Source organism: Gavialis gangeticus, unplaced genomic scaffold, assembly GCF_001723915.1.
Source record: "Gavialis gangeticus isolate Ggan-Ray unplaced genomic scaffold, GavGan_comp1, whole genome shotgun sequence".
Classification (NCBI taxonomy): domain Eukaryota; kingdom Metazoa; phylum Chordata; order Crocodylia; family Gavialidae; genus Gavialis; species Gavialis gangeticus.
The window spans coordinates 173,460,039-173,486,237 of NW_017729022.1; the positions used below are offsets into that span (position 1 = coordinate 173,460,039).

The following is a 26,199-nucleotide window of genomic DNA, read 5'->3' on the forward strand; positions in this document are numbered from 1 at the left end:
GTAGGGGAAAAAAAGAAACCCACATTTCTCAAATGGAAAAGATGAACAGAAGGTAAATCCCCCCACCCCGTTCTAATCGAATAAACAAATAGTTAAACAGTTACTTATAGCATACTTCCAAAAAAACTTTCTAAGCAAGATTTTTCTTGCTGTGTAGAAGATGATGTTAATTTTTAAGGGTGACCCTTTTTATTATTATTGTTTAAATATTTTATTATACAGGAAAAAATAAAGAGAAAAGGTTGGGCTAATCTGATCTGGATTTTTCATAGTTTCTGTTGGATATGAGAACCCTGTGCTACGTTTGACTGACAGCAGGGGCCATACAAACATGTTACACAATTACAACAGTTTTGAATTTACATACAGTACTTTTCATTCATGAATTGTACATATTCCCTTTGATTACATTCTTTGTAGAGTGAGCATTTTTTAAAATAACCTTTCAAATTCAGAAATAGAGCAGCAATCTAACTCATGATGAAATCATGGATTAAAAGGTAGTTTTCACATTCGTTAAGACCTATTTGAGAATTAAAAGGTAGAATCTATTTTTAATTAAGCATCACAAATGAATGGTGGCAACATGTATATATTGCAATTTTATTTCATTCGCTCAAACAAACAAAGTTAGCATGTAAGAAATTTAAAATGACACAATATGGTAAAAATAGCAGAGAATGAACTGAAAAAAACCTAAAAAGGAAGTAAAACTAAATGCATGAAAATTCAACATTCATTAGTGTTTCATCTTCAGCTTTGATTGACACTTGATGTTTAAACTTTTTAAACAATGAACCTGAAATCATGACAACTATCTGAAGAGATTTCAGCACCAGCACTAAGATTCGTACATTCAGTTTGTTTGCAATTGACTTATTAGCCACTTGTGTATAGTACAGATTTATCACAGATCAGATCACAGTGTTGAGGAAAGCAGAACCTTCCTGGAATTAGAAAGGATCCCTAAACTGCACCCAGCTTAAGACATCCACTGTACAAAAGCAGAGAACCATCATAACATGGTTTTAAAGAACTTAGTTTAACAGTAAGCAAAATACTCTTAGCTTCTGTAGTTAGTCTAATTACTGAAATCTCTATAAATGGCATAGCTGTCATTATGACAGCAAGTGTTTACAGTAATTTTTAATCCAATAAAGTTTTCTGGAAAGGACCAATTCAACAATCTGCAATTATGTGAAGTATGTATGCAGAAATAGCACGAAAGAAGACATCTGTTCCTTTTTTTTCCCTTTTAAACAGAAATCATGTTAATTTTAGACCAAGGCACAAAGCGTTTAGTGCATAAACCAGTTTCTTTCACAATCTAGTAGTTTAATCATTTATCTGATTTTGGACCACTTATACCCATTACACTATTCCACTAGGCTATTCTTAATTTTTTCTAAAACAAAACAACAAACAAAAAAAGCATGATTTCTCACAAGGATAAATTTCCTTAAGATTGAAATATCTGCATAAACAAAAGTTACATTAAGAAAGATGAACATGCCTCCTCTTATTTAGAAGGAAACAGTACTTTACAAGCTTGCTGCATTTTTTTTTAATGCCTTCACTAATGCATGCAGAAAAATGAGTATTTTTTGGAAAAAATAATATACTGACTTAGCTATTATTTCCATTGTAGTCCAGTCGTAGAATATGAATGGCTATAGAAACAGGAAAATGCTTAAACTGGAAAAAACCCTCATTCCAGCCTTTTGGAAGCATAAGTGCTGTTGCTTTGTTTTGGTGTCCAGCACTTGAAGAGGATATGCTATTTAAAGCTAATGTCCTGTGAGCAAAGCTGCATGAACTCCAGTAAACTGAAACAGGAATAATCTCTCCAAAATCGTAAGTAATTTTTCTGATTAGCACAGATCACAAAGCAAAGGTGGCACTCTTACAGTTCAGAGAAATTCAAGATACAATGGAACAAGTGCAGATTTTGATCCGCAATATTTTCCAAAGCATTGTGGCTCTGACTTGTGCAGTTTTTATTCTTTTACTCTTTGTTGGTGGAGAAAAATTTATGTAGCTGAAGTGTTGACTTTTTAAACTACAGTAAAGACGGTATCGTCTCCCCTGAAGCATTCACATTATTCACTAAAGTGAATGTTGCACCACTGCTGATCTTCAGCTTCCCTTTTTCTGCTGTGACCTTGTGCTCTAATGCATCATTATAACTACTGCCCTTATTTGATCAGTCAAAAATCAGCCTCAGAAAACACAGGAGCAGTTAGTTCTTGTACTAACAAATGTACACCTTGGTAATGACCCAGATTTAAATGACCAAATGTTTGTTCTTTGACCAAGTTAAAAATGAAACAACACTTTAAGAACTTCCAAAGAACAATTACTGAAGTGTTACTGAATATGATATACAAATAGCTGAAGAAATGATATAAAAAGGATTAAGTACCTGGTTCTATTAACATGGTTACTGATAAAAGTCACAACATTTTCCTCATTATTACACATGCATGTAAATATAAGGAAAAATAGTGCAGAAATTAATTAAAAAACTGTTAAACCAAAAGTATTACCCCCCCCGCCCCCCACAAATCCTTCATCCCAATTTTTCCCCTGGGCATTAATTAAGCCTTAAAAATGAAAAGGCTACCTAATATTTGTGACATGCATTTTTTTTAATTAGAAAGCTGATCGTGTTGTGTTACATTACAAAAATGTTCACATGCATAAATCTAAAAAAAGCCTGAAAATCTACTGTAAATCTACAACATACTAATGATTTACATTTGTCCACTGATTTGTATTATGTAGAAGTCTTAGATTTGGTAAAGCGTTGTAACAATTTAGGAAGGCATCTACATCTTTAAACTCTGGACTGTATTTGCTTTTTGTGTCTACAAAATTGCATGAAGGCTAACTAGAGAGGCTTCCCATAATAAAATTCCATAAACTTGATATGTTATCACTTCCTAGGTCATTTACTTACAAATATTGCCCTTTAAAGTATGCTCTAATTGTTTCATATTTTGTGATCTGGACTTGTGCACGCCTGATTTTTTTTAATTATTCATGGAAATATCAAATGTGATAGGAAGACAAACCTGAGATACATTTGCAGTACAACTGTATAACTTGCTAAATTCTTCATTAATAAAGAAAACCTCTCTGAAAAGCCTTCCCAAGCTTTTTTCTTTTTTTAACAATGAATTCTGAAATATGTGCGATTTTATCTTGTCATGAGAATATTTCAACGCACTGTGATGCTGTCTGACAGGTATAGGAATTTCTGCATAATCACTACAGCAACTTTTAAGACTCTTTTCCACCTGCTGTAAAGGTCAGAAAAAAGCAGCAAACTAGGAGGGAAATAGCATATCACCAGTGATGCGTCTGACGGGTTTCAGAATGTCACTTTTCCCTCCTTCCAAGTGTCTGTCTCCCATTTTCTTCTAACGGCTCACAAATGTAGTCTGTTTTATACCAAGTTAGAGAGTCACATCTGCTTAGTCCAATCCTTCTATGCAGTATTCGACTTGTTCAGTTCCTGCCTGATTGCTGATTTGGAATAAAACAAGGAAAATGAATAAATTCCACATCCTAAATAAAAAAGGGACTGGCCAAACTGATAGAACTGACCTTTTAAAGATAGTTCTGTATGAAGTTAACAATAAAACATTAACGCTACCACAAGAAGTTAAGAAGCTATCTTATTAAAAAGTATACTGTATTTTATTTTGGCTTGACATAACAGAAAATGTCATAATTTTAATCATCTCTATATAGAAAAAATATTTTTCCATAATAGGAAAGGAGGCAACTATCATTCTACTACACTAGTATTATCATGAATTGTTATACGAACTGAATTATCATACTGAAGTCTCAGGCATTCAAAAATCCCTGAGACTCCACCCCACCCAAGATTCTACTACAAAAGTGGCTAAAACAAACAAACAAAACAAAACTACTGTATTTACTCAAATACAAGATGAGGTTTTTTCTCCAATCAACATGGGGAAAAAATAATCATCTTATATTTGCATACAAGGAAAGCAGCATGTTCTCAGTAATGGAAACCAGCCACAAAGCTCAGTACATGCAGCTAACACTAAACGTAACTAGAAACGTATAGCCAGTATTGGGCAAACATATACTGATGGGAACTTCTTTTTCAGCCATTTAAAATAACAACAAACAGGTGGGTGTTCTCTTCACAAAAAACTGGCACCAAGTATTACAAGACTAGGTCAGCAGCAAGAAGACCAAAGGCAGCTCTCCCTTCGATACCAAAATTATCTGACCTCAGCCAAGCACAACCCATCTGTATAAAATGCATGGTAATAGCCACTGCATGCAGTGCCAACTCAGTGCCAGCTCTTTTTCAAGTTATGGTGAGCAAAAACATTGAATGCATTTTGACTTCTTCACTCCCACAGCTGAGCTGTGCCTTTCGCTTCCATTTCCAATGATTTCTGTTTCTTCACCTGCCTTAAATATCTGACAAAGATTGCCAGATGCAGCCCCAAACTTCACCCAGAATCCCTTTGTTGCCCCCCCTCTCAGCCTGTCACATATGATTAGTGTGGCCCAGCCCTCCATGAGCTGGAGCTGAACCAAGTTGCCCTGCACCTCATCTACATATACATTGTTGGAGAATCTCAGGAGTCATGACAAGAACTCCCAGTTCCAGTCATGAGTAGTGGGCTAATTAGTACATGGAACCTTTGTGGGGGAGGATCTGGAGTACACACACTTACTGAGCAGTGCTGACTGAGGTCACCGTGGCTTGAAATGCTGTTGACTCTGTTGGGGCCCAGCCCAATGAAATTACCATATAATTATATGGGAAACTGTGAGCTTTTTGGCTATGAACTAATGGGATTATGCATAGTTCATACTATATTTAAGTAACTATAAAACTGCTGCTTAAAAGTGTGTTTATGGAATTTAGGAGCTAAATATGCATTGCTTTGAAATCTGTACCCCAAACCCTCTGATGCAATTGTGGTAGATTACAGAACAAAGACTTGTCAGCTCATAAATTAAAGGAATCCTGTGAGACTGCTCACCTTTGTCCCTGCAAGTATGATATTGATCAATTCCTGCACCTGTCAATTCATTCTGAGACAACTGTATAATCATTCCTCTATCCATAAACCTGATAAGATGTAAATCATCTCATTTTGCAAGAGCAACAAACAAAATAGTTAATTTCTCTTATTACATCGCAAATGAGAAAAGGAGTATGTTAGAGCAGTTTTACTATTATCTTGCCAATCTATCATCTTCAGAAGGTAGGAAAATTTTGAAAACAAACTACATGTTTTTTTACAGTCAGACAAGTTTTAGTAAGTGCTTATCCAGTCTATATGACTTAAGAATGAAAAATATATATGGAATAGATCTTTACTCACCATCAATGAGTTCTTCCTTTAATTTTGTTAATTCCTTTCTCATTTCATCTAAAATGTCCTATGGATCAGAAGATACATAATTCTAGTGTATTTCTCAAGATTAGCCTTTCAGCTAAAGGAAATCCAAAATGATTCTAATCTTTGCTCATTTTGCAACATCTTTGAAAAAGGTATTTCATCCTGTGTCTATATCATCAAAAGTCAGCAAGACCTAATAAAATGCCAGTAAAACAAGCAGAAAATTTTAAAACCTCCTGTCTAAATCATTGTATATATGATTTCTGTAATGCTTATCACCTGAATAAGGAAATAGTCCAGTTGCAAAGATTTACTGCACAGATTTCATGCATGTGCTCCCCACAATAAGGGGTGTCATTTTCTTAAAACTATCAGGCACAGCCAGAAATAAGACTTATCCTGTAAACAAGGTAAAAAAAAGAAAATGAACAAAAAAAAGAACCTAAAACAATTAAATCAGCAAGGGTCTAATTATTCTCAGTTACATATGTAAAATACAACTAGAATTTGGGCACTAACCAAAATTATTCAAGTTAAAGTTCTTATACATTTACCCTTTTCTCTTCCTATTTCCCATTTCTGATTTGATATTGTAGATCATTATATTTCATGAATTCATTTAAAAGCAGAGTGGGAAGAAGTACTGACTGTTCCTACAGGGATGTACTTTTAATCTTGGCATGCTCAGTAATCAATGGGAACAACAAACTGACATCCAAAAGACTGCAACTATTTACTTGCATACCACATGCACTCTTCCCCCAGACAATCAGTCCTGCAAGACTAGGGGGTGTGCCTTAAGTGGGGAAGCTGATTTTTCTCCACTGGAATAGAAGTAGGGAGAAAAAGAAGCATGTGGACACTCTGCTAAAATGGCTGTCACTCCTCCCTGGAGCAGCAAGTAGCTGAGGCAAACCCCAATGTTAACCCTCTCATAGCTGATGGTGAGACAGTAGCTTTTGGGTGAAGAGTCACTGAGCTGCCTGAGGGCAAGGGAGCTGCTGTATGAAGTCTGTAGCATCTTGTTGATGCTTGTGTTGTGGAAGCAATGCTTTCTTACAGGAACTTAATGTATTTTCTCATATATAACACACCGCTGAATATAACAGACTATTTTTGAGGGCCCTAAGAAGGAAAAAATATTTTATCTTGGAGTATGGGTAAGTACCTGAGATCAGGGACTGTGTGCCAGGGCCCAATCCAGCATGCCACTCTTGGGACTACATGGTGGGTTTGCTAATGGACTACCCCTGTGTGCCAGCCCAATTCAGCACGCAGGACCATGTGAGCTGGCCAGTAGAGTCCCTGCAGGGACCACAGATTTGCAGCAGGGGGAGCAGTGGCAGCATTCATTGCCACAGCTCCCAAGCCTCCCTTCTTGCTGTCAAATCTCTGGATCCCTGGTGAAGATGCATACATCCTTACATACAATACACACCCATATTTCCCCCAGCTCATTTTAGAGGTAAACACATGTGTTTTATGCAAGAAAATATGGCATAAAGAACTCTGTATAGTAGAAGTAACACTTTTACTACTCTTAAAAGGGCCTGGGGACTAGCCTTACTGCTCTTCTGCCACACCAGGAAGTTTGTTGCCTCTCCTGGGGTACCACACTTCCTGGACACTGTTTCCAGGAGGACTTGCTGGAACACAGCTGGCCATGACTTTGGCAATATCTTTTTCTTTCTCTATATTCTGCCTTCCAAAAAACAAGGTAATGTTTTACTTGGGCGCATGTAGTATGCAAGTAAATACAGTATTATCTCATCATCTGCAGTTATCATTAAAATGATAGATATTGTTGTAGCTGAAAAAATGTTATTCAAAGGAACCGTGCACTTACTTATTATTCAAAGGAACTGTTACTTACTATTGTGGTTCAAGTAACAAGTCTCATAACAGATTTAAGTGTGCATCCCCATTCTAGGCAACTAGCTAGCAGGGCTGTGCGAAGCTTCGGTCCCCGATTCAATTCAGCAGAGATTCGGCGGCCAAATCTCTGAATCCGAATCGAATCAGAGGACCCTTGAATCTCTTCGAATTGAATCAGAACCCTCTGAATTGATCTGGAGAGATTCGGAAAGATTCAGCGATTCGGATATAGACACAGCTTTAAATGTTTTTACTACATACCTCTAGGTAGCAGGCAGTTCGTGAATGCTGTGATGCTGGGGCACTTCCCAGTGCGCTCAGCAGCAGACTCGGAAGTGGACCAGAAGTACTTCCAGTCCACTTCCAAGTCTACAGGGGAGTGTATAAGACCCCCCTCTTCCCCCCCAGTAACTGGTAACTCCTGGCTCTCGGGTCCCCCCCCATTGTCGATTGCCAAGCCAGGGGGATACGGGGGTAGCCTGTGTGCTCCCCAACGGACCCAGAAGTATTTCTGGTCCACTTCCATGTTTGCCGCTGATTCAGCTGAATCGAATCAGGGACAGTGATCTGAATCAACAAATTAAATTGCTGTTCCTGATTCAAGCCAAATCTGAATCCAAATTAAATAGGCCCTGATTCGCACACCCCTACTAGCTAGCAGCATTCTCTCTGTATAGTGGAACTAAGGAGTGGCTGCTGTGTCAGCTGAACAGGCTTGAGTACTGCTCTCCCAAATTTGGTATTTAATTTAGTAGCCAATCCCATGCCTACTGCTTGATAAACATGAGAAACTGCTCCATGCAGGAGCTTAGCATATTTCAGACAGGCACATTTTAGAAAGGGCTTTGTTGAAGTAAGCCAGAAACCATCAGTGGAAGAGGTATAACTAGCTATCTAATAACTAAATGAAATATTATGTTAGTCATTTTTATAGTCTCTGTGATAAAATGGCCTGGACAGCCAACATGGCCACTGTAGTCAAATAAATAAATATTAGAACAATGTAAAAGATTTGTCGCTCTCTGCAAGTACTACAGAGCCTCAAAGTGAGTAATTTCTTCTTCCTTAATGTGGAATATGGTCTGGGAAGAACACATGCAACTCAACTGATTGGTTTAAGAGGAAGTAACCAATTTGGGAATAAATTTTACATGAGATCTCAGTATCACCTGTTTTTAATGAAAACACATATGAAGACTCCCACCATGACAGCCTAAAGCTCTCTCACACTCCTGGCTGCTTCAAGGCCACAAGACTGTTCTGAGGGTGAGATGATAGATGAAGCACTCCAAGAAAGGCTCAAAAGCAGGGTACCTTCTGGTGGGTACTCCATCTGGATGCAGGGGGAAGGTAGGGCTGACAGCCAGCTAGGGAGCAGGGGACCCTGACAGATGAGGAACCGGTGGCACAGGGGGCTTGCACACATCTACCGCTGCCATTTATACACACCATGTTGCCTCCAGGCACTGCTTTCCCATGCCCAAGTATCCCTGCATCTGTGTGCCACCGGCTTTACATGCAGCTGGCCATCAGCACCCCCTCCCCTAAGCAGCAACACAGAGTAATGGATGGATGGTGGTGGCAGCCTCACCCCACCATGCTGCCACTTCCCAAGTACCCCTGTTTCTCTGCGCCGCTGCCGCATACCCCCTGGGGCCTTCCCAAGTACCCCCAGGTGTACGCGTACCCCCATTTGACAACCCCTGTTCTATGCTGAAGCAAGTTTTATAATCAAGTTTGGGAGAAACTTGTATACTATCAGATGAGAAAAGTCAGTGACTATCAGTTGATAATATACCAGCTACTGCTTGCAAGAGGAATTTGATTCAGCTGAAGAAAGGTACAGAGATTTTAACTGTAACCAAGTCAAGCATCTTCAAAACTGGGCATACATCAGGATTTAGACTGTGTTGGAAACCCCATATTGAGACTCTGCTAAGAACTTATTCTGCTAACTGGAAAAGAAACTGTCCTGCTCTGCAGCAGGATTTCTTGAACATAAGATAAACTGTCCGTTCCACCCAAGTTACTGAAACACAGAAACTGGGTGGAATACTTGGCCCTAGTTCAACAGGTAACATGCCTGAGTGGTGACCAAAGAGATCTGTAAAACTGGTCAGCCAAAACCACTTGGGCAAAGAAGGAGCTACTAAGATGTCTGTGGTCTGGTATCACAATAATTAAACTTGGCATTAGTACAATTGATGGGAAAGATTAAAACCAGAACTTACCCCCCTGCAGAAGGAAGGTAGCCAGCAATGATTCCTGGTTTGTGCCACCATCAGACAACAGCCAAAATGGATAAGATAGCTCTGGACAATAACCTCCAGGACTTAATTACTGGCTGTAACCTCTGACCATGCCAGATGGGAGGGGGAAAGGACTTATAATGATCAGCTTTGGCTTGATTTTGACTTTGTTTACCACCCTTTCAAACTTGTTTCAAAGGAAGCATGGTGAATGATAGAATAAGAATAAACAAGCATTTCCTGATTTAACATGATTATTTTTGGGATGAGTATTCCCAGATGGTAACTGTGGAAAAAGGAGACATCCTTTGTCTTCGCAAGTGCTGTTTCAGATGTGCTTACAGTTTAGTGCTGGAGTGGAGATCCCTAGAGGAGTAGCCTTCAAATCCCTGAGGAAATGAAGCGACTCAACCATCTTGCTCTTGAAAAGCTCTGTTCCTCTGGAGGGTAATGTCTCTATATATAGTTTCTTGGACATTCTCCTTGGAATACCAGATTCCTATGACCAGGAGGCATAACATGATTGCTGTGGGCATAGACCTACTAGCTACATCAGACTTCATTGATGTTTTTAGTACTGCTTTCACTGCCATCTAGCTGTCTGATGGTGTTGCTCAGCTCTGCTCCAAAACCATAAGCAAGCTAAAACTGAAAAGGAGGAGTTATTATTTCCCACATCAACAAACTACTTTATGAACTAGGCCTGGCACTTTATAATATGAAGTTGGAAGGAGGGCAGATCGATATACTTTCTGACTAAAAAGGGCTAATTTATTTGGCAGCCTTACCTTTGGTGTACCCAGTTTTGAACTGCAGATTCTACAAGAAACCCTGCTGACGTTTTCTAAAGACTTCAGGTGCCAAAGTTTTCTAGGCCCAATATGTCTTCATTAATTTGGAGGGCAATTCTTAATGACAGAAAGGATATAAGAACATTCAGTAGCTTGTGCATGTTCCTCTAGGGTTCCTTTCTAACATGACAGGAGATTCCCTGCTAGATGCAAAATTGAACTGAAGATGGTTAAGAGGAATTTATCTCTAGGAAGGTGGTACCATTTAAGACATTCCTGTTGCCAAGGCTACCAGTATTAGAATTTGGCTGGGTTCTGAGGCAAGAGAAGATAACAGTTTCTCTAAGGCATATCTAAGCACCAAAATAAGTTAATTTATCAATGCTGGTACAAATATAGATACCTCTGTTAGTACTGGCACTACAGCCTCTCTTTTTTTTAATCCATCCCTTGCTGCTCATTAGACCTCAGTGTCAATGAGTTTGGAAGGTTCATCTTCAGGGGAATTCTTCTTGTAGGATTATCATGCTGGACAATGAACTGTGCTTAGAGTAGATTTGTCATTCAGCATTTCATTAAGAAGATTAAATGGATGCTCAGTTTTTATCCTGGAGTCAGTTATGGTGGTGCTGGAATCAGTGTAGATCCTGGCGCTGGTACTGATAGGACTGTCTTCTCCACTGAACCTACGTGCATGGTGCCTGGTTACTATGGTACTTGCTATGGCTTGATTCTCCAATTCTGTTCAATCCTTTCAAAGTCCAGAAGACTTCCACAGACTGATATCACAGATTTAATTCAAAGCTCACATCTCTATTTTCAGATGAGGAATTAAAAGAATGGCAGATTGAAGACTTGTTACATTTGTGACAAGGCAGGCAAGAGATGTGCCCATCAATTAAGGGCAGAATACCACAGCATGGTGGACAGGGCTTAAAACTTCTTGGTTTCAAGCCTGACATGATGGTGGGTGGCACAAAACCTCCCTCTCCATCGCTGCTGTACAGGGAAATAGCTCTGTCCTATTGCTCTTTGTGATATCAATCAAGTAATTAAAAGGGATGTTTTCATCATACTCATTCCAAATGTCTTTGTTTTAAATTCCAGAAAGAATAGCAGATTGGACATGCGCCAAACTGATACACAGGTGGTAAGCAGAAGCTGAAGGACAGTCACAGTTGTTCTGCCTTTTATGTTCTCACACAGGAACATAGGCAGCACTGGGTACATGTTTAGCTCCAAACATTACTACTTAGAAAAAAAGGCACAGTTCACATTCATCTGGTGTAGACATATTAGTAATAGGATCCACAATGACATATTTTACACACAACAATGTTCATTATCTGTTAAATGTATCTTGAAACTATACTGCTGGATGTACTATATGTGTCATTATATAATTACAACTAGTAGCAAATAATTAAACAATTCTGAAAAATTATAACTATTAATGGAGATAATGCAAAGTTAAAATCTTATGTTTAGTTAAGAGCTGCTGTTAAGATCTTCAGAGGTGCTCTTATTACCAATTCTAGAAAGGTTCCTATGGAATTGTATTATATACCTGTTTCAATCTGTCATAATCTAGCCCTTCTGACTGAACTCCATTGGCACTGGGTTGCCCCGATGGTGTAGATTTTGGTCTGTAGAACAAAAGAAGATGACAATGTATTACAGGTCTCCAATTACCATACTGTATAGAGACATATTATAAAGCAGACATTTCCACGAAAACAACTCACTTATTTTGTTAATAGTAACAGCATATCAAACTTTAAAGAACAGAGATGAAAATAGGATTTGTTCAAAGATGCAGTCAGACCCACAAACATCAAAGTTGTACATATAGAAAGGAAACCAACAATAAAGGGCATTTTCTCAGCCTGGAACTACCAAGTATTGTATTAATATATAATGAATTGTTAGTTCAATACATTTACAATTCAACAAGTAAAGCTATTTTTACCTTTGATTTTTCCTTTCTACAACTCATGGAAAAGTGTTGCCTCTGAGCTTAACTTGAAGTCCTTCATGTATTTCTTTTTTTTTTTTTTAGGAAACTGGTCATTAAAATGTACTGTCATGGTGACTTTCCCCTGACTGAGGATGGCTCTACACTCATCCTGCAATATGCAGTATGTGAGCTAGCCTTTAAAGAGGCTGTTAAGGATTAATGTACATGCTTGCAAGACTGTACCAAAGGATTGCAAGATATACCACTCATGCTAGTTTGGCAGTTCTAACACTTCTACCTGTTTCAGAGGAAAGCATTATGTTAAGACAGGCTTGCAGACGACTCTCTCACATTGACATTTTTCCTGCATGTATTTTCAAAAAGTCTTTAGTACACAGCCTGCTTAGAGCAGGGGTCAGCCCATGGACTGGATCGAGCTCACAGAGCCAAAAGACTTCATTATTGTGGGGCTTTGCTTGTGCCAATACCAGGGCTGGGCAACAACAAACTGTGCTGGGGTTGGGCAGCTACATCTATACCACAACTATGGGGCAAGGAGAAGTGGCATCCAGGGTCAATGCAGTAGTCCACCTTGGACATGAGTGGGTTCTTCTGTCCTGCAGCTCTGAAAAGCCAAAGACTGCTGGCTTAAGAGTTTGTCAGTAAGTTCTCCACATTTACCTGTTTTGTCCTCTTCCATACAGACACTGCCTGTCAGCTAAGCACAAGATTAGGTGCATCTGTTATGCTGCTGGGGTAACCCTGGCCATCTGGAGAGTACCTTGGAGTTAGGGTGAGGAAGGGACAGGGGGAAAGGAGACAATGGTAATAAAAGGGTAACAGGTAAAATGTTTTGGATGAAGCCAAAACTCCTCCTCATTACTTTTTCATTAACTTCCACTGGTGTCCCAGGCATTTTTGAAACTTGATAGCAATTCCCAAGTAGTAGCATGCTTGATACTTCAAGCCTTACAGGCCCTAGAATAATCCGGCTAACAGGCCATGATTCATGTAGAATAGTCACTCCAGGAAGCTCTAGAGATGAGCCTTGGGAGGTAAGAGAGTGCCTTGAACAAGTATCTCCTGCCCTCTTCTATCCTGGTTGCTACCAGGAGTCTTTTCCAATGCCTCATTTGTCTTTTGAATGTCAAAACTATAGTCACCTAATCAGAAATTCCAGATTTCCATGCAAGTTTACCCTGTGCTGCTGTTAACAGTTCATGTATTCACATGCAGTGATTACTTTTAAAATCCTGCCTTCTAATACATACTACCTTCTCCACTAACCCTGGTTAGGCTTCAAATGTATGCACGCACACGCGTGCGCACACACACCCCATCAATTTCAAAATTTCATCTCCTTATATTAGAAATAATCTGGCATATTACTTTAAAGAGCCTTCCTACCTGGCTAGAAGACAGCAGGCTCTGTACCTCTGTCATGCTGTGAGAGGTAGATAGCGCTGTTAACCTGAAGTGAGGTCGACTGCAGGGAACATTTGCACCTTATAAACTAACTAAATCAGAGGTATATGGTGCAAGCTTTCTTGAGCCTGTGCTCACTTCATCAGATGCTGTGAGATCAGTGCATAAAATGGAGTGAGTGATTTGAATACAAAAGATAGGAAGGGAAGGAGGCAAGAGGGATGCAGTACTGAGATTTTCTGACCCCTTTTGCCCCTGTGGATTTTTTGCTTATTTGAATAAGATACACCAGGTAATGGAATAAGAATCTATAATCCCTGTTTAGACCACACTGAACACAGTCCAGTCTCTGGATTTCTTTTCTCTGCAATGTCCTGTTCAAGTTAGTTTTTAAAGTTTTGCTGTTTTAAGAACAGCTACTCTGAGGTCAGCAATGGAACATCCAGGGAGTTTGTTCAATGTAGATAGCAGAGAGGCACTGTAAACAGGTGAAGGTGCGTATGGTATTGGTAGAATTATAGGTGAATGAACATTGGATGTTATAATCCCTAGGAGGCACATATGGGCTTGTTACAAGGCTTTGTGCCCTTGTAAGAATGAGAGATATTCAGCCTGTTGCTTGAGAGATGCTATTTGGAGGTTGGGGGGCAATCTGTAAGCCAAGACTAGGGTTGTCCCTCATGGCTAATTTGAAATGGCTGTCGTTTGCAGGAAGGGTTGGAGGTCATTAATGATGTGTCCAAGGTATGCAAGCTAGGGGTTGTAGATGAAAGCCAGAGGGATTTTGTTGCCCTTCTTCCAGGGTTGATATTGTAGCAGGCTGGAGCGAGGTCTGAATCTAGCTTCATTAATTTTGGCAAGAACAGTTTGGGAATTGTATTATAATTGTAGGAAACCCTGCTCCAGATCCTTAAATTGTGCATCCCAGTCCAGAACTCTGCTGTAAGATGATGGATCTAGTGCTGTGCTTAGGATGAAAACTGGTAGCATGAAGGTAGCATGGTGACTGGTTTCTAATACAATGTGGTAGCAACATGGCCGCTGCAAACCTTCACCATGGTACCCACAAAATGAATTTGCTGGGTAGATTTTTTATGGAGTGCCCTCCAAGAATGTTTACTCAGGACTGCTGGAGTCTTGTCTGGTCTCTGAGAGTACCCCTTGAAGATGGTCCAGGCTTGGCTTCTAGGGCAAGGGGACAGCCTGAGCTCCTTCCCACTCTGAGACCCTGGACTTTCAGTCTCTCAGCCTTCCCTGGTTCTCAGTGGCGCTGACTGCAGGAGTGATCATCCAGTTCCGTGCCTGAGAGAAGGACTTCACCTCTTTTTGGGATGACCCAGAACAATGCACAGTTCCCCAGCACCACAGCAGACTGTCTCTTCAGGACAGGCATTTACTGGGGAAAAAGCCGTATGTGTAGGGTTCTCTGCCCCTTCATCCCTCCATCCTCAATCTAACCTGCACAACCATGAATATCCTGAGAGATTCTCCACTTGCTTCAGTCACCTGACTTCTCAACAGGACCTGCCAGGGTGCTTGCTTCCAGCCTGCTCTCCCATTGTCATCTCTCTCTCCTCTGGACACCTCTTGTATGTCAGGCGTCTCCCCTTTGTTGATATGTCAAAGCCATTCAAAGCTTCAGCCATTCAAAATGGATGCTAAGGTCCACCTGTTCTCATTCTGCACATAGCCAGCCCAAACACTTAACTCTCATTCTCTGTGCACATGTTAATGAGGTCAACTAAGTCATACAATATAACGTGAACATAGTTAACACAAAACTATCACAATATAACCTATATTCCATTACAGGAGTACTCCAGAATTAGTTTGATGGAAGGGTGGAAGTTGTTAAAATCCTGGTGAAATTTCTCCTTAAGGTTTGTTGCCATGTGTCCACATGATGATACTGTTGATGTACCTTAGATATATCAGGGGAATGAGAGGGCAGAGCTTTTCTGACTCCTTTGTCCCTAGGGAGTTTATTGCTTGTTTGCCTCTTTCAGCACTGCCCCCCACCTTCCCCTCCTGTCTTTCATATTCAAATCACTTTTTCCATTTTATACACTGCCCTGTACATGTCCCTTCACAACATCTGATGAAGTGAGCTCACGCTCATGAAAGCTTATGCTATATAGCTCTGATTCAGTTAGTCTGTAAGGCAGGGATGGGCAAAATGCGGCCCACAGGATGGATCCAGCCCACCAGACTATTCTATCCGGCCCGCAGGGCCCCTAAAAAATTTAGAAAAGTAGTATTTATCTGCCCCCAGCCAACTGTCATGAAGCCCTCAATGGCTTGCCAAAACGCAGTAAGTGGCCCTCCACCCGAAATAATTGCCTGTCCCTGCTTTAAGGTATAAAAAAACTCCATGCTGTGCTACATTTAGTAGCAAAGGTAAGAAGCATTGTTTCTCTTATTTTTGTCATCCTAAGGAATGGCCTAAATTTACTTTAGTTGAGGACGTCTGAGCCACAGACTAGGAAGGTCCAGCAACAGAGTTTAACTTCTTTCATGGGACAGGATATATCTCAGTTCACCTATCAGGTCCATCTGTTCAAAGTCAGAACATTTGGGTGGCATTAAAAACTGATTTATAAATAGAAGAAAGTATACCTTATATCTCCCTCCTCTGAATGCCCAGCTTTCCTCCTTTTGCCTTTGTACTTACTTTCTATTTAAGCAAACCTAAACAAGCTGTATTTGCCCTCAAAAAAATGCAAAGCATTATTGTAAGTTTTTCTGGGATATGGACTATCTATCGCACAACATTTGCCCAGTATCTAGGACAGCACGCTTTATGTTCTATTCACCTTTAGGTACTACTATAAATGGACAGAAAGCCGACTAAAAAAACATCTAACCGAAGGGGGGGGAAATTAAAATATCACCTATTGAGGTGGAATGGGCTGCGTATTCATTCTGCATGGAACATTTGATATTATAGAAGCTATTCAAACTTACGTATTCTTAGGCAAAACTTGGATTTTCCCTGTAATATCTTATACACAAAAGTATGCTGAAAGGTTAAAAACATCTGGAACAGATGGTTGAGATGTTTGTTTATTTGCGTTATTTGAATACTCATTCCTACCCAAAATACAAATTCATGAGAGGAGACACGTTAAACGGTCATAAACTACGACAAGACTGTTTCAGGCTGGACATAAGGAAGAATTTCTTTACTGTCCGAGCCCCCAAGGTCTGGAACAGTCTGCCATCGGAGGTGGTTCAAGCACCTACATTGAACACCTTCAAGAGCAAATTGGATGCTTATCTTGCTGGGATCCTGTGACCCCAGCTGACTTCCTGCCCTTTGGGCAGGGAGCTGGACTCGATGATCTTCTGAGGTCCCTTCCAGCCCTAATGTCTATGAAATCTATAAACCAAAATACTAGAATTTCTTCACCTTTTCTCAAAAGCAAAACCCTTGAAGCAGACTGTGGCAGCCAAATTGTATTAGTTTTGTTTGGCTGTTAATTTAAAAGTGAAATCTCTCAAATTATTTGAAGCTGACCACATTAAAATTAAAAATGGACTATACGTTTAAAAACAATGGGAGCCAATGAAATGCTAGAAAATAAGAGAAGTTAAGTAACTATACAATAGCTGAAAAATATAGTTTATCTTGTACCCATAAAAAGCTACATAGTACATGTTACTGCTATGACAAGCCAATTATAAGTCTGTTGTAATCTTTAGATATTGAGCTCTACTATGGCATGAGAGAATCCTTTCAAACTTAGAAAATTAACTTGCCAACAACTGTTGCTTTATCATACATCTGAAAATGTTGAAAGAGCATGCAGAATCTGGCAGCAGAATGTGTGTCTTGGAAAGCTAGAAATAAATACAAGTATTTTTATTTTTAAAAGGGGAATTTTCCATACAATAAGAATTGTATACACTCCCTCTCCACCCATATGCCACGTACTTCACTTTCAATGCATATTGAAAGCATTTCCACTGCTTTCACATACAGTGCCTTGTTTTATGACTAACACCACTCCCTGGAAAGAGCCAGTGCAATTTTTCCAGTCAGAGACCGATAACATGCTTCCCAACTACTGATGAATAAAGACAGGAACATACATTAATGGAAAAATGTAGCTCTTACAAAATAAAAACTTCCCAGTCCTTTTGTTTTAGAACTGTAAGAAACACCAACATTATTAATATCACATTATTTTTGCTCCCCTAACCAAATTCTGTCACCTCCTGCCAACATTGTAATTATCTGCCTGAGAACTGTAGGAGGAAAATTCTCCATGTGAAGAGTGCATTCTTTCATGGATGTCTTGGTCCATTCCAGGAAAGGTTGTTCATCCAGCAAAATCTAGGATGGGGCAGGCAAAATCCAGCCTGTGGGCCAGATGATGCGCGCAGCAAACTCCATTTCCCAGCAGCCCCGGCCCACTTCACTGCAGCCTGTTTCCATGGAGACCCCAGGAGCAGCAGGGCCATGGTTTCCATGGAGACTGGCCCAAGCAGCACTGGCAGGGCATGCAGCTGGAAGCTCCTCCAAGGCCAGGGTTGGAATTTGCAGCATTGACAGCACAGGCTGGAGCCAGGGCAGAACTGCAGTCCGTTGTCCACGCACCCCAGGCAGGGGCATGCAGGCAGCGGATCATGGCTCTGTCTCAGCTCTGGGCCACACTGTTACCACCGCAAGATCATGGCCCTGGCTGAAGCAACTCCCCACCCAGCCATGCGTCCTGCCAGCACTACTGAGGCAGTCTCCATGGAAACCTGGCCCTGAGCCAGCACAGCCCTGCCACTCTTGAGGTCTCCATGGAAACCAGCTGCAACAGCACAGGCAAGGGCTACTGGGAAATGGAGTCCGGCTGCTGGCTGAGTCCACTATTTTGTATACCCCTGATCTAGGAACTCTAATTTCCTTCCAAGTCTGATAATTTTTTGTTAAATTTCAAACAACTTAACAGTTTCCCTTTAACTATTTGATTCTCTTATTTTCCACACTTACAAGGATAACAGGCTACGAGAAACTGCTACAAGAAACTACCAATCACTGAAAGTGTAGCCAAAAAGACAACCCAACCTTTGTACCCTGAGGTCATTACTGGTTCATTACCTACTAGCTCAATAAGCCACCTTCGAAACAAAAGAAGAAAATGTGATTTACACATGCAAGATAGATTTTACTCATGCTAACATGCAAAATACCACCACCCAAGATAATCAGATAGTGGCAGAACTTTTTATACAAAAGAACAGGTAGTCACCATAGTACACGTTTTGTTGCAAAAGATATGGCAAAAAGTTGAGAACTTTGCGTTAGTAATTTTCTACAACATAATACCACTCTTTGATTTGAAAATACCAACAGCCAGCATCTTAACTAATCATTTTGTCCAAAAATCAAGTGTGGCACTTTCTTAAAGAACATCTGAACACTGGGTGCTTTATGAACCATCAAACTAATGCTCTGGATAACAGATGCTAGGCCTGTGTGAAGCGACAAGTATTCAATTCGGATTCGGCAGGACAGCAATTTGAGTCACTGTCCCAATTCAATTCGGCAATTCAGATTCAGCATTGATTTGGAGATTCAGCCATAGACTATAATGGAGAATCACTAAAATACCTATAACTTTGTCATTTTTTTTGCAGATTCAGATGAAAACAGCAGGTATGGTAGCCCCTTCTGAGAGCATGAAACCTGCCAAGTTTCAAGGAGATAGGTGCAGGGGTGTTTGTTAAAGTGCACTTCAAGGTTCTGAAAGCAAAACTTATATCGCTTGTTTGTATTAAGGGGTATAGGTTGTAGCCATGTTGGTCTAAGGACACAGGCAGACAAGGTTCTTTGGGTCAATCTGATATCTTTTATTAGACCAACTGAATAGTTGGAGAAATATATCTTAGCAAGTTTTTGGGTTTAAAAACCCTTCATCAGGCTGAGGAAGCATCTGCAGTTGGTGTGTGTGTGTCTTCCTGGATGGAATGAATCACTGGAGATGCATAGGGGGTGCACATGGGTGCACATGCACCCCCTGCAAAAATGCACTGCCAACACTGCCAGCAGTGCCTGAGCGCAGCCCACAATTCCAGCTGGCTGACGCCGATGCTACCAGCAGCACCACACCCCCCACCACCAACAGCGCTGTGGTCGCCTGCAGGAGCTCCCCACTTGCTGCCACCACGCTGCCGCTGACATCTACGGGAGCTCACCATGCCCCCGCAGCCTCTGGGGACATGTGGCATTCATGGAATGAATAGTAAAGAAGCCAGAGGCTGGTATGCATGCAAGAAAGCCAGTCACTGAAATGTAAATTGAGGTGCTAGGGGGTGAGAGACAGTCCATGCAAGAGGTCATACATCACATATGTCTATGGTGACTACCAATCTATGTAGAAAAAGCTCAACCCTGTAACAATCAAAGTTGGTTATGAAAGCAAAACCAAAACAACCCCAAACCACAAATCCTAACAGGATGATACCTGTTTAACGAATCATAGGACCTGTTTTCAGAAACAATCAGATTTTTCCATGGAGATTCCCGTCTATGAAGGGGGAAAAACACTAACTTAACAAGCTATGTAACAGAGCTAAGCTATATGCATTTTTAATCTGATTTATAGTGTAACTGACTGCTTTCAGAAAATTACTGTATCAGATAAATCAGGGACTATCAAATGAAAGATGCTTAACTAATTTAGAAGTGCAGACCTAAATAAGAGAAGCTTTGTTTTAAATAAGACAGTAGGTGCTTTATATATATTTACCATGAATACTAATTCCCTGGATACCAAAGATAGAAAATTCTGCTTATCATTTTTTCAAACATTCCACCAATCCTCCTATGTGACTCATGCCCTCTTTGCATAGGCTGGAGACAAATTTCAGCTCAAGGAGAATTTTCTTCCCTGAAAAATAAGCTTTGATGGCAAAGCATTAAACCAAATGGCCAAATGTGCTTTATGCAATAGTGTTCAATGACTGATTCTGGAGAGCAAGACCTACATGAAGACAATTCCCAGCAGAAATTACTTGCTGAGGCAGAAGTGTCAAACCTAAAATGGTTTAAATGTATTCAAGGACATCTAGGTGACACTTCTTAAATGTTGATATGGGTTTGGGACTTTAAATAAAAGAAACAGTGAAAGACTGTCTTCACTTAGTTATGTGGACAATAAACTTTGTCAATACTTTTCCAGGCCAGAAGTAAAAAATTCTTGTTTTAATAGATGAATCCTTCAAAAATATAACTAAAAGGCTATGGACACTCCAAACTATGTTAAGATCTCTTGTTAGATGTTGTAGAAGGTACATAAAAATCTTGATGAAGCATTTTCATGATGTGAAATCCAAGTCCTGACTTACAAATAACTCGCAGGACTGTTCTGAGCACAGCTTCACTCACGCAGGTCACAAGCTGTTCATAAGAAATGACAGTTCTACAGCTCAACTAACTGAAGTAGTCACAATGATAAATGCTGTTTTTTAAAAAAAAGAAGGCAGCGTATGGGAGTCATAGCCATAGAAACAGGTAGAACAAACATTTAAAACCTAGTTCAGATTCTGTGCACAGACTACAACGTTAAACCTGGTTTCATACAAGATATGGTGTTAACAAAACAGCAGAGGAAAAAAACACCAACGGAAATAACCCCATTTTTGACCCTTCTACTTTTACTCTGACAATTGCTTCAGGAGTGGAAATCTGTCCCTGAAGGGTTCTATGTCATTGGCTATCAAACACAGACCACTAAATCTCAAAGACTGCTTGCATTAGCAGTGAGAGAAAACAAAGCAAGGATGTTGTCTCAAGACTAAAGAAGTCATCAACTGCTTGAGCCTGCCTGGTTTCTGAAAATAAGAAAAAGGTGCTAGAAGGCTGACTGGCCCTTAGGCACTACCTTTATTTTAGTTGCCAGATGTCAGAATGTTTTGCCAGTGACACAAATGGGACATTCAACTAAGTAACAATTCTTTCCTTCTATTCGGTTATCAAACCTTATTTCAGCTGCTTCAATTAGCCTTTTCTATCCTTGAGAATTCTACTGCAAAATGCTTATTTAAAAGAACAGTCTCCCCCAGGTCTATCTGAAATTCTGCAAATTATCTTAAGACACTTAAGATACTAACAAAGAAAAAAGTCTGTCTTTTGATTAACTGATGGCAAATTCTTATTGAGTGCCTTATGAGGAACACTGAAATGAACAATTCCTTTCCTCCCCCAGTGGCCAAGTATATGCATTTTGGACACTCGGAGGAACATTCATCAAATAAGTTGTCCCAATCTGTAGAATTACCATTGCAGCCATTTCTGTCATCATCTAACTAGCCTGTGATGTTCCAGATGGCATACAGGCAATAATGCAGTCACATATTGAAAGGCCTGCACATTTTAAGGTGACACCAAGGATGGGGTTGACCCAAAGAATTGCTCAAGGCTGCTTTCAGAATCAGATTTAATCAAGTTTATATATTTAGTGAGGTAAGTATATTTCAACTAGCACAATAATACTGACTAATCTGTCAGATAGATTCATCTTCTGTGCATGAACAGTCTCTCTAATCTGACTGAGGTCAGGAGGTTAACTAGCATTTAAGGATTCTTTAGAAGGAAAATTAAAAGTTTTGATAACGAAAGTTATACTGCAATTCATACAGTTATGCTCTGAAAGCTGTTAATAAGATTCTATTTTGCCTTCTATTGTATTTAGTATCAAAACCTCATTTATCACTCCTCCTCAAACCTCATTAGCAAAACTTACATTTTATCCAATAACAAAGTTACACTTCTAACCCCATAAAAATATTAAAACAAAACAGTTTCAGATGCTGTAGAATATTCAGGTGGGTTTTTGCAATTTTATTCCCATCAGTTTTAAGCAGCATGAGTAATGACAATGATGTACATGTGAAAAGGATAAGTATTGGTACAAAAAGCAGGATACCTGGAAATAACAGGTGACTTGCTTCCATTCACTGTATTTGTTCTTTCCCAAGGCTTTCTTGTTAGTTCTTTAAGAAATAATTAAAGTGAAATTGTTAAACAACATACTCATTACATTGCCTTAACAATGCATCTGAAGTAATTTCATGCAGATGTGAGTAAATTAGTTAGGAACTTCACCACTCTACACTAACCCTAGTATTATAAAAGCCTAAATCTGACTGTCTATATGTAATGCTTTATTCACACTCTGATTGAATAACAAACAGCCAATCAGAGCACGAAGAAGCATTCAAACAGAAGGCAGCCTGCTGCAGAAGTGGGGGGAGGACAGCAGGCATGGCCTAGTCCGGCCCAGCCCAACACGGCAGCTACAGGGGGAGAGGAGGAGCAAGTCTCCTCCCCTCGTTGGCCCCAGGCCCACTCCTCCCCCAACCCCTGCTCCCCTGCATCGGCCCCAAGCCCGCTCTTCTCATCCCCACACTGTCACCAGGTCAGCCCAGGCCCACTGCTCGCCCCTGCCACAGCAGCCCAGCTTCTCCCCACCCTTGGGCCTGTTCCTTCCCTGCATTGGGCCCAGGCCTGCTCCTCCCTTCCTTCCACCACTGCACGAGGGAAGGGGGAGCAGGCCCGGACAGGGGGGAGGGGTGCCAGGGCTCCCTCCCCACCCGCTCCCCTCCTGTCACTCTTGATGGGCAATTAGCTAGTTCTTCAATATGAAAGCTGTCACCTACAATACTCTCATCACTTTTATGAGGTTACACTGTCATTGTATTGAGACTCAATCACGGACCACTATATAAACACTAAAGAGAGAGGCAGAGGGGGAGACAGAGGGGCTGCCCCAAGCTACTTATAATCTTTAGTTAAAGTGAAAAAATAAAATACTTACGAAAAGATTAGAGTTTTAAAATTTTGTCTAACACGTAAAAAGAACAATATTGGAGCTTTCAAGTTAGCTGGGTTCTGTTTCAAACTGCAGACATGCCTTACAATGGAGCTGTCCAGTTGGTGAACTGTGAGCAGCATGAAGTCCCTAAAAGGTTAGCATGCAGCCCATGGGCTCCTGCCCACACCCTACCCACACTGTGCACTCTGCAGCCTACAAGGTGCAGAGGATCTGGGGGTCTGCTCATCCACCAACGCAGTATGTAGTCTTTAGGTCTGTGGCCCTCATGGCATGCAGCCCCTGGATACTTGGAAGTTAGACCGCCTTGTTTTACAAACACTGCTAAAAACAGTTTCAGCAGACCTAGAGTATTACAAGGAGGCTGGACTATTTTCCTTAACAAACAAAATATGTATTTTACTTCACAGTGTAATTTTTATTCTTTTTAGTGAAATTACCTTATATGTTTAATATTAAGAACAGTTTATTGTTTTGTCTTGTAAATGAATGTAAAATGATACCTAAAACTACTGAAAAAGAATATTGCTTTAGCTTGTTAGCTGAACAAGTATAAGTAAAATCATCATGGTACAGTAGGTAGCGCACTGGAGGACAGCCTTGGTTTATACACTCTTAGTTCTGCAATGAACCTTCTGTGTGATGCTGAGCAAGTTACTGCACTTGTGTCTCTATTTCCCTTTTGTGCCTCTTATCTGTTTTTGTCTATTTAGATAAAACACTTTAGGGTAAGGCCTGTTTCTGTCTTTGTCCAGTATCCTGTACAATAGAATGCTATATCTCAGATGAGGCCTACTCCAGAACCACCACTTTTTTCAGACTTAAGTGGGGAACTGCCCTCATACTTGATCAAGCTCTGTGACACATTATACTGAACTGTGTTTTCAGTTCTATTTGGAATTCTCCCCAACAAGATTTGGATTCCTACTGTGAGTCACCTGCAGCAATCTGAAGACACACAATATTCATGATAATGAGCTGTGTGGTGAACTTTTGTCCACCAGTTAAAATGATTGCTGAAGTCTTTGTCAAGTGATAGGAAGAATGAACCATTCATGATTAAACGCAGCAAATAAAAGCATTCCACTGTGTATAAACCTATTGCAGTTACTGCATATCTGCAAACATTTTAGGTCTGACCATGACTATCTTGTTTTCTTCCTCCTGAGTACTACCTTCAAATGGAAAGATTAGATAAAAGGGCTATCAAACAATTTTTCTTATGTTCCCGGCCAGCTGCCTCCCTTTCCTTACACACTTTAACTACTCCATCCTGGCTCGGAGTAAGATTAATTGTATTTCACCTGAGACGCTTATTCTTTTACTAAACTTGGTAGACAGATTGTTCTACAATACAACACATGATGGTCTGATATGGAATATGAAAGAGTTCTAATTTAGTTATTGGGAATAAGTCATATATACTGCCATCAGTCCTTGCTATTTTTTAAAAAACTGGATACAGTTTGAATACTTCTAGTGTATAACTTGCGTGAAACTTTATATTTGGTTGTGTGCATCTAAATGCCAGACAGGTGGATCCATTAAAAATGTACGACTTTGCTCACCCTCACTTTGTTCAAATGAAGTACCTTTTCAAGTCTCACTAGAGCGTAAGATCTTTTTAATAAAATTATCAAGGGACTTGCATAAAATAACACAAGAAAAGATCACTGGCAAGGATGACAACTAGGGATAAACCAATCTTTGGATAAAGTATATCAATATACCAACAGAGATTTATTTTAAATTATTGGACATGCTAAGATAGTTTTATTCTTTCCCCCGAGAGGAGAAATATTCAGGATTAAAAAGTCTGATACCATATCAATTCAGTTTGTAACAGAATTTCAGGATGAACATTTAGAGAGGATTTACAGAGGGTGTATCATTCACAACACAAATCTACATTACTTACCAGGTGTGCTCGTTGAAGAAGCTTTTGATGTTGATGGTTCTGATTCTTCCTGATTAAAGAAGAAAAAGAAAGTCTTAGAAAGTTAAGTAGGCTGGTCAGATATATGTACAGCTGTTTAACTGAACTGTTGAAATATTTGTAATTTTTTAATAGGAAGTTATTGGCTCTATTCATATGAATTTTTCTAAAAACTACACAAGCAATTTGTAAGTACCAAATTTAAATATGTAACACAACCTTATTATACTGAAATCTTCTGAAAAAGGGGTGTTATGATTCATATTAAAATAAACTATAAATGGCCCTTAATTTCATCATTAAAATGGCTTAAGTGTACAACTAGTGTTGAATAATTCAAAGCAGACAAAATTATTTGTCAACTTACAATTTTATCCTCCTTTTGTTCTGGTTCTGTTGATCCCTTTTCTGCAATTCTTCTCCTACAATGAAAAGACACAAATTAGTAGATGGCTAAAGTCTTCAATGCTAGAGGTAAAAGATGGAAAACATTTGTTTAGTGATACCTGAAAGCAATATCAATTTAAAAGGAGTAAAAACCAGTGACAAAGAGGCACTTTTCACAGATTTTTATCCCATGCTACTAAATGGAAGGCCCATGCAGAAGAAACAAGCTACCTCATTTATATGAGTGAACCTATTTATAAATTACCATCAAAAGCTCAGAGTAAACAAATATCTCTAACTGACATATTTCTCCAAGTTATAAATTGATGTTAATAGTAGGTACAAGA

The 26,199-nt window shown here is 39.8% G+C and overlaps 1 protein-coding gene across 11 annotated transcripts in view; it reads right to left on the reverse strand.

Moving 5' to 3' along the window:
* Positions 1-268: 268 nt before the first annotated feature.
* The window catches only part of ENAH (enabled homolog (Drosophila)), a 258,824-nt gene continuing 232,893 nt past the window's right edge, over positions 269-26,199 (reverse strand). For 7 of the 11 annotated variants that reach the window (XM_019516522.1, XM_019516521.1, XM_019516520.1 and 4 more), the window contains 7 exons: positions 25,833-25,887; positions 25,448-25,496; positions 22,624-22,690; positions 20,161-20,223; positions 11,888-11,966; positions 5,388-5,445; positions 269-3,528 (listed from right to left, as the gene is read on the reverse strand). In XM_019516522.1, coding sequence (XP_019372067.1) covers positions 3,491-3,528; positions 5,388-5,445; positions 11,888-11,966; positions 20,161-20,223; positions 22,624-22,690; positions 25,448-25,496; positions 25,833-25,887 — 409 coding nt within the window. In that variant the 3' untranslated portion in view covers positions 269-3,490. The remainder of the gene's footprint in view (positions 3,529-5,387; positions 5,446-11,887; positions 11,967-20,160; positions 20,224-22,623; positions 22,691-25,447; positions 25,497-25,832; positions 25,888-26,199) is intronic. The other 4 variants (XM_019516524.1, XM_019516525.1, XM_019516531.1 and 1 more) reach the window with 1 other exon arrangement.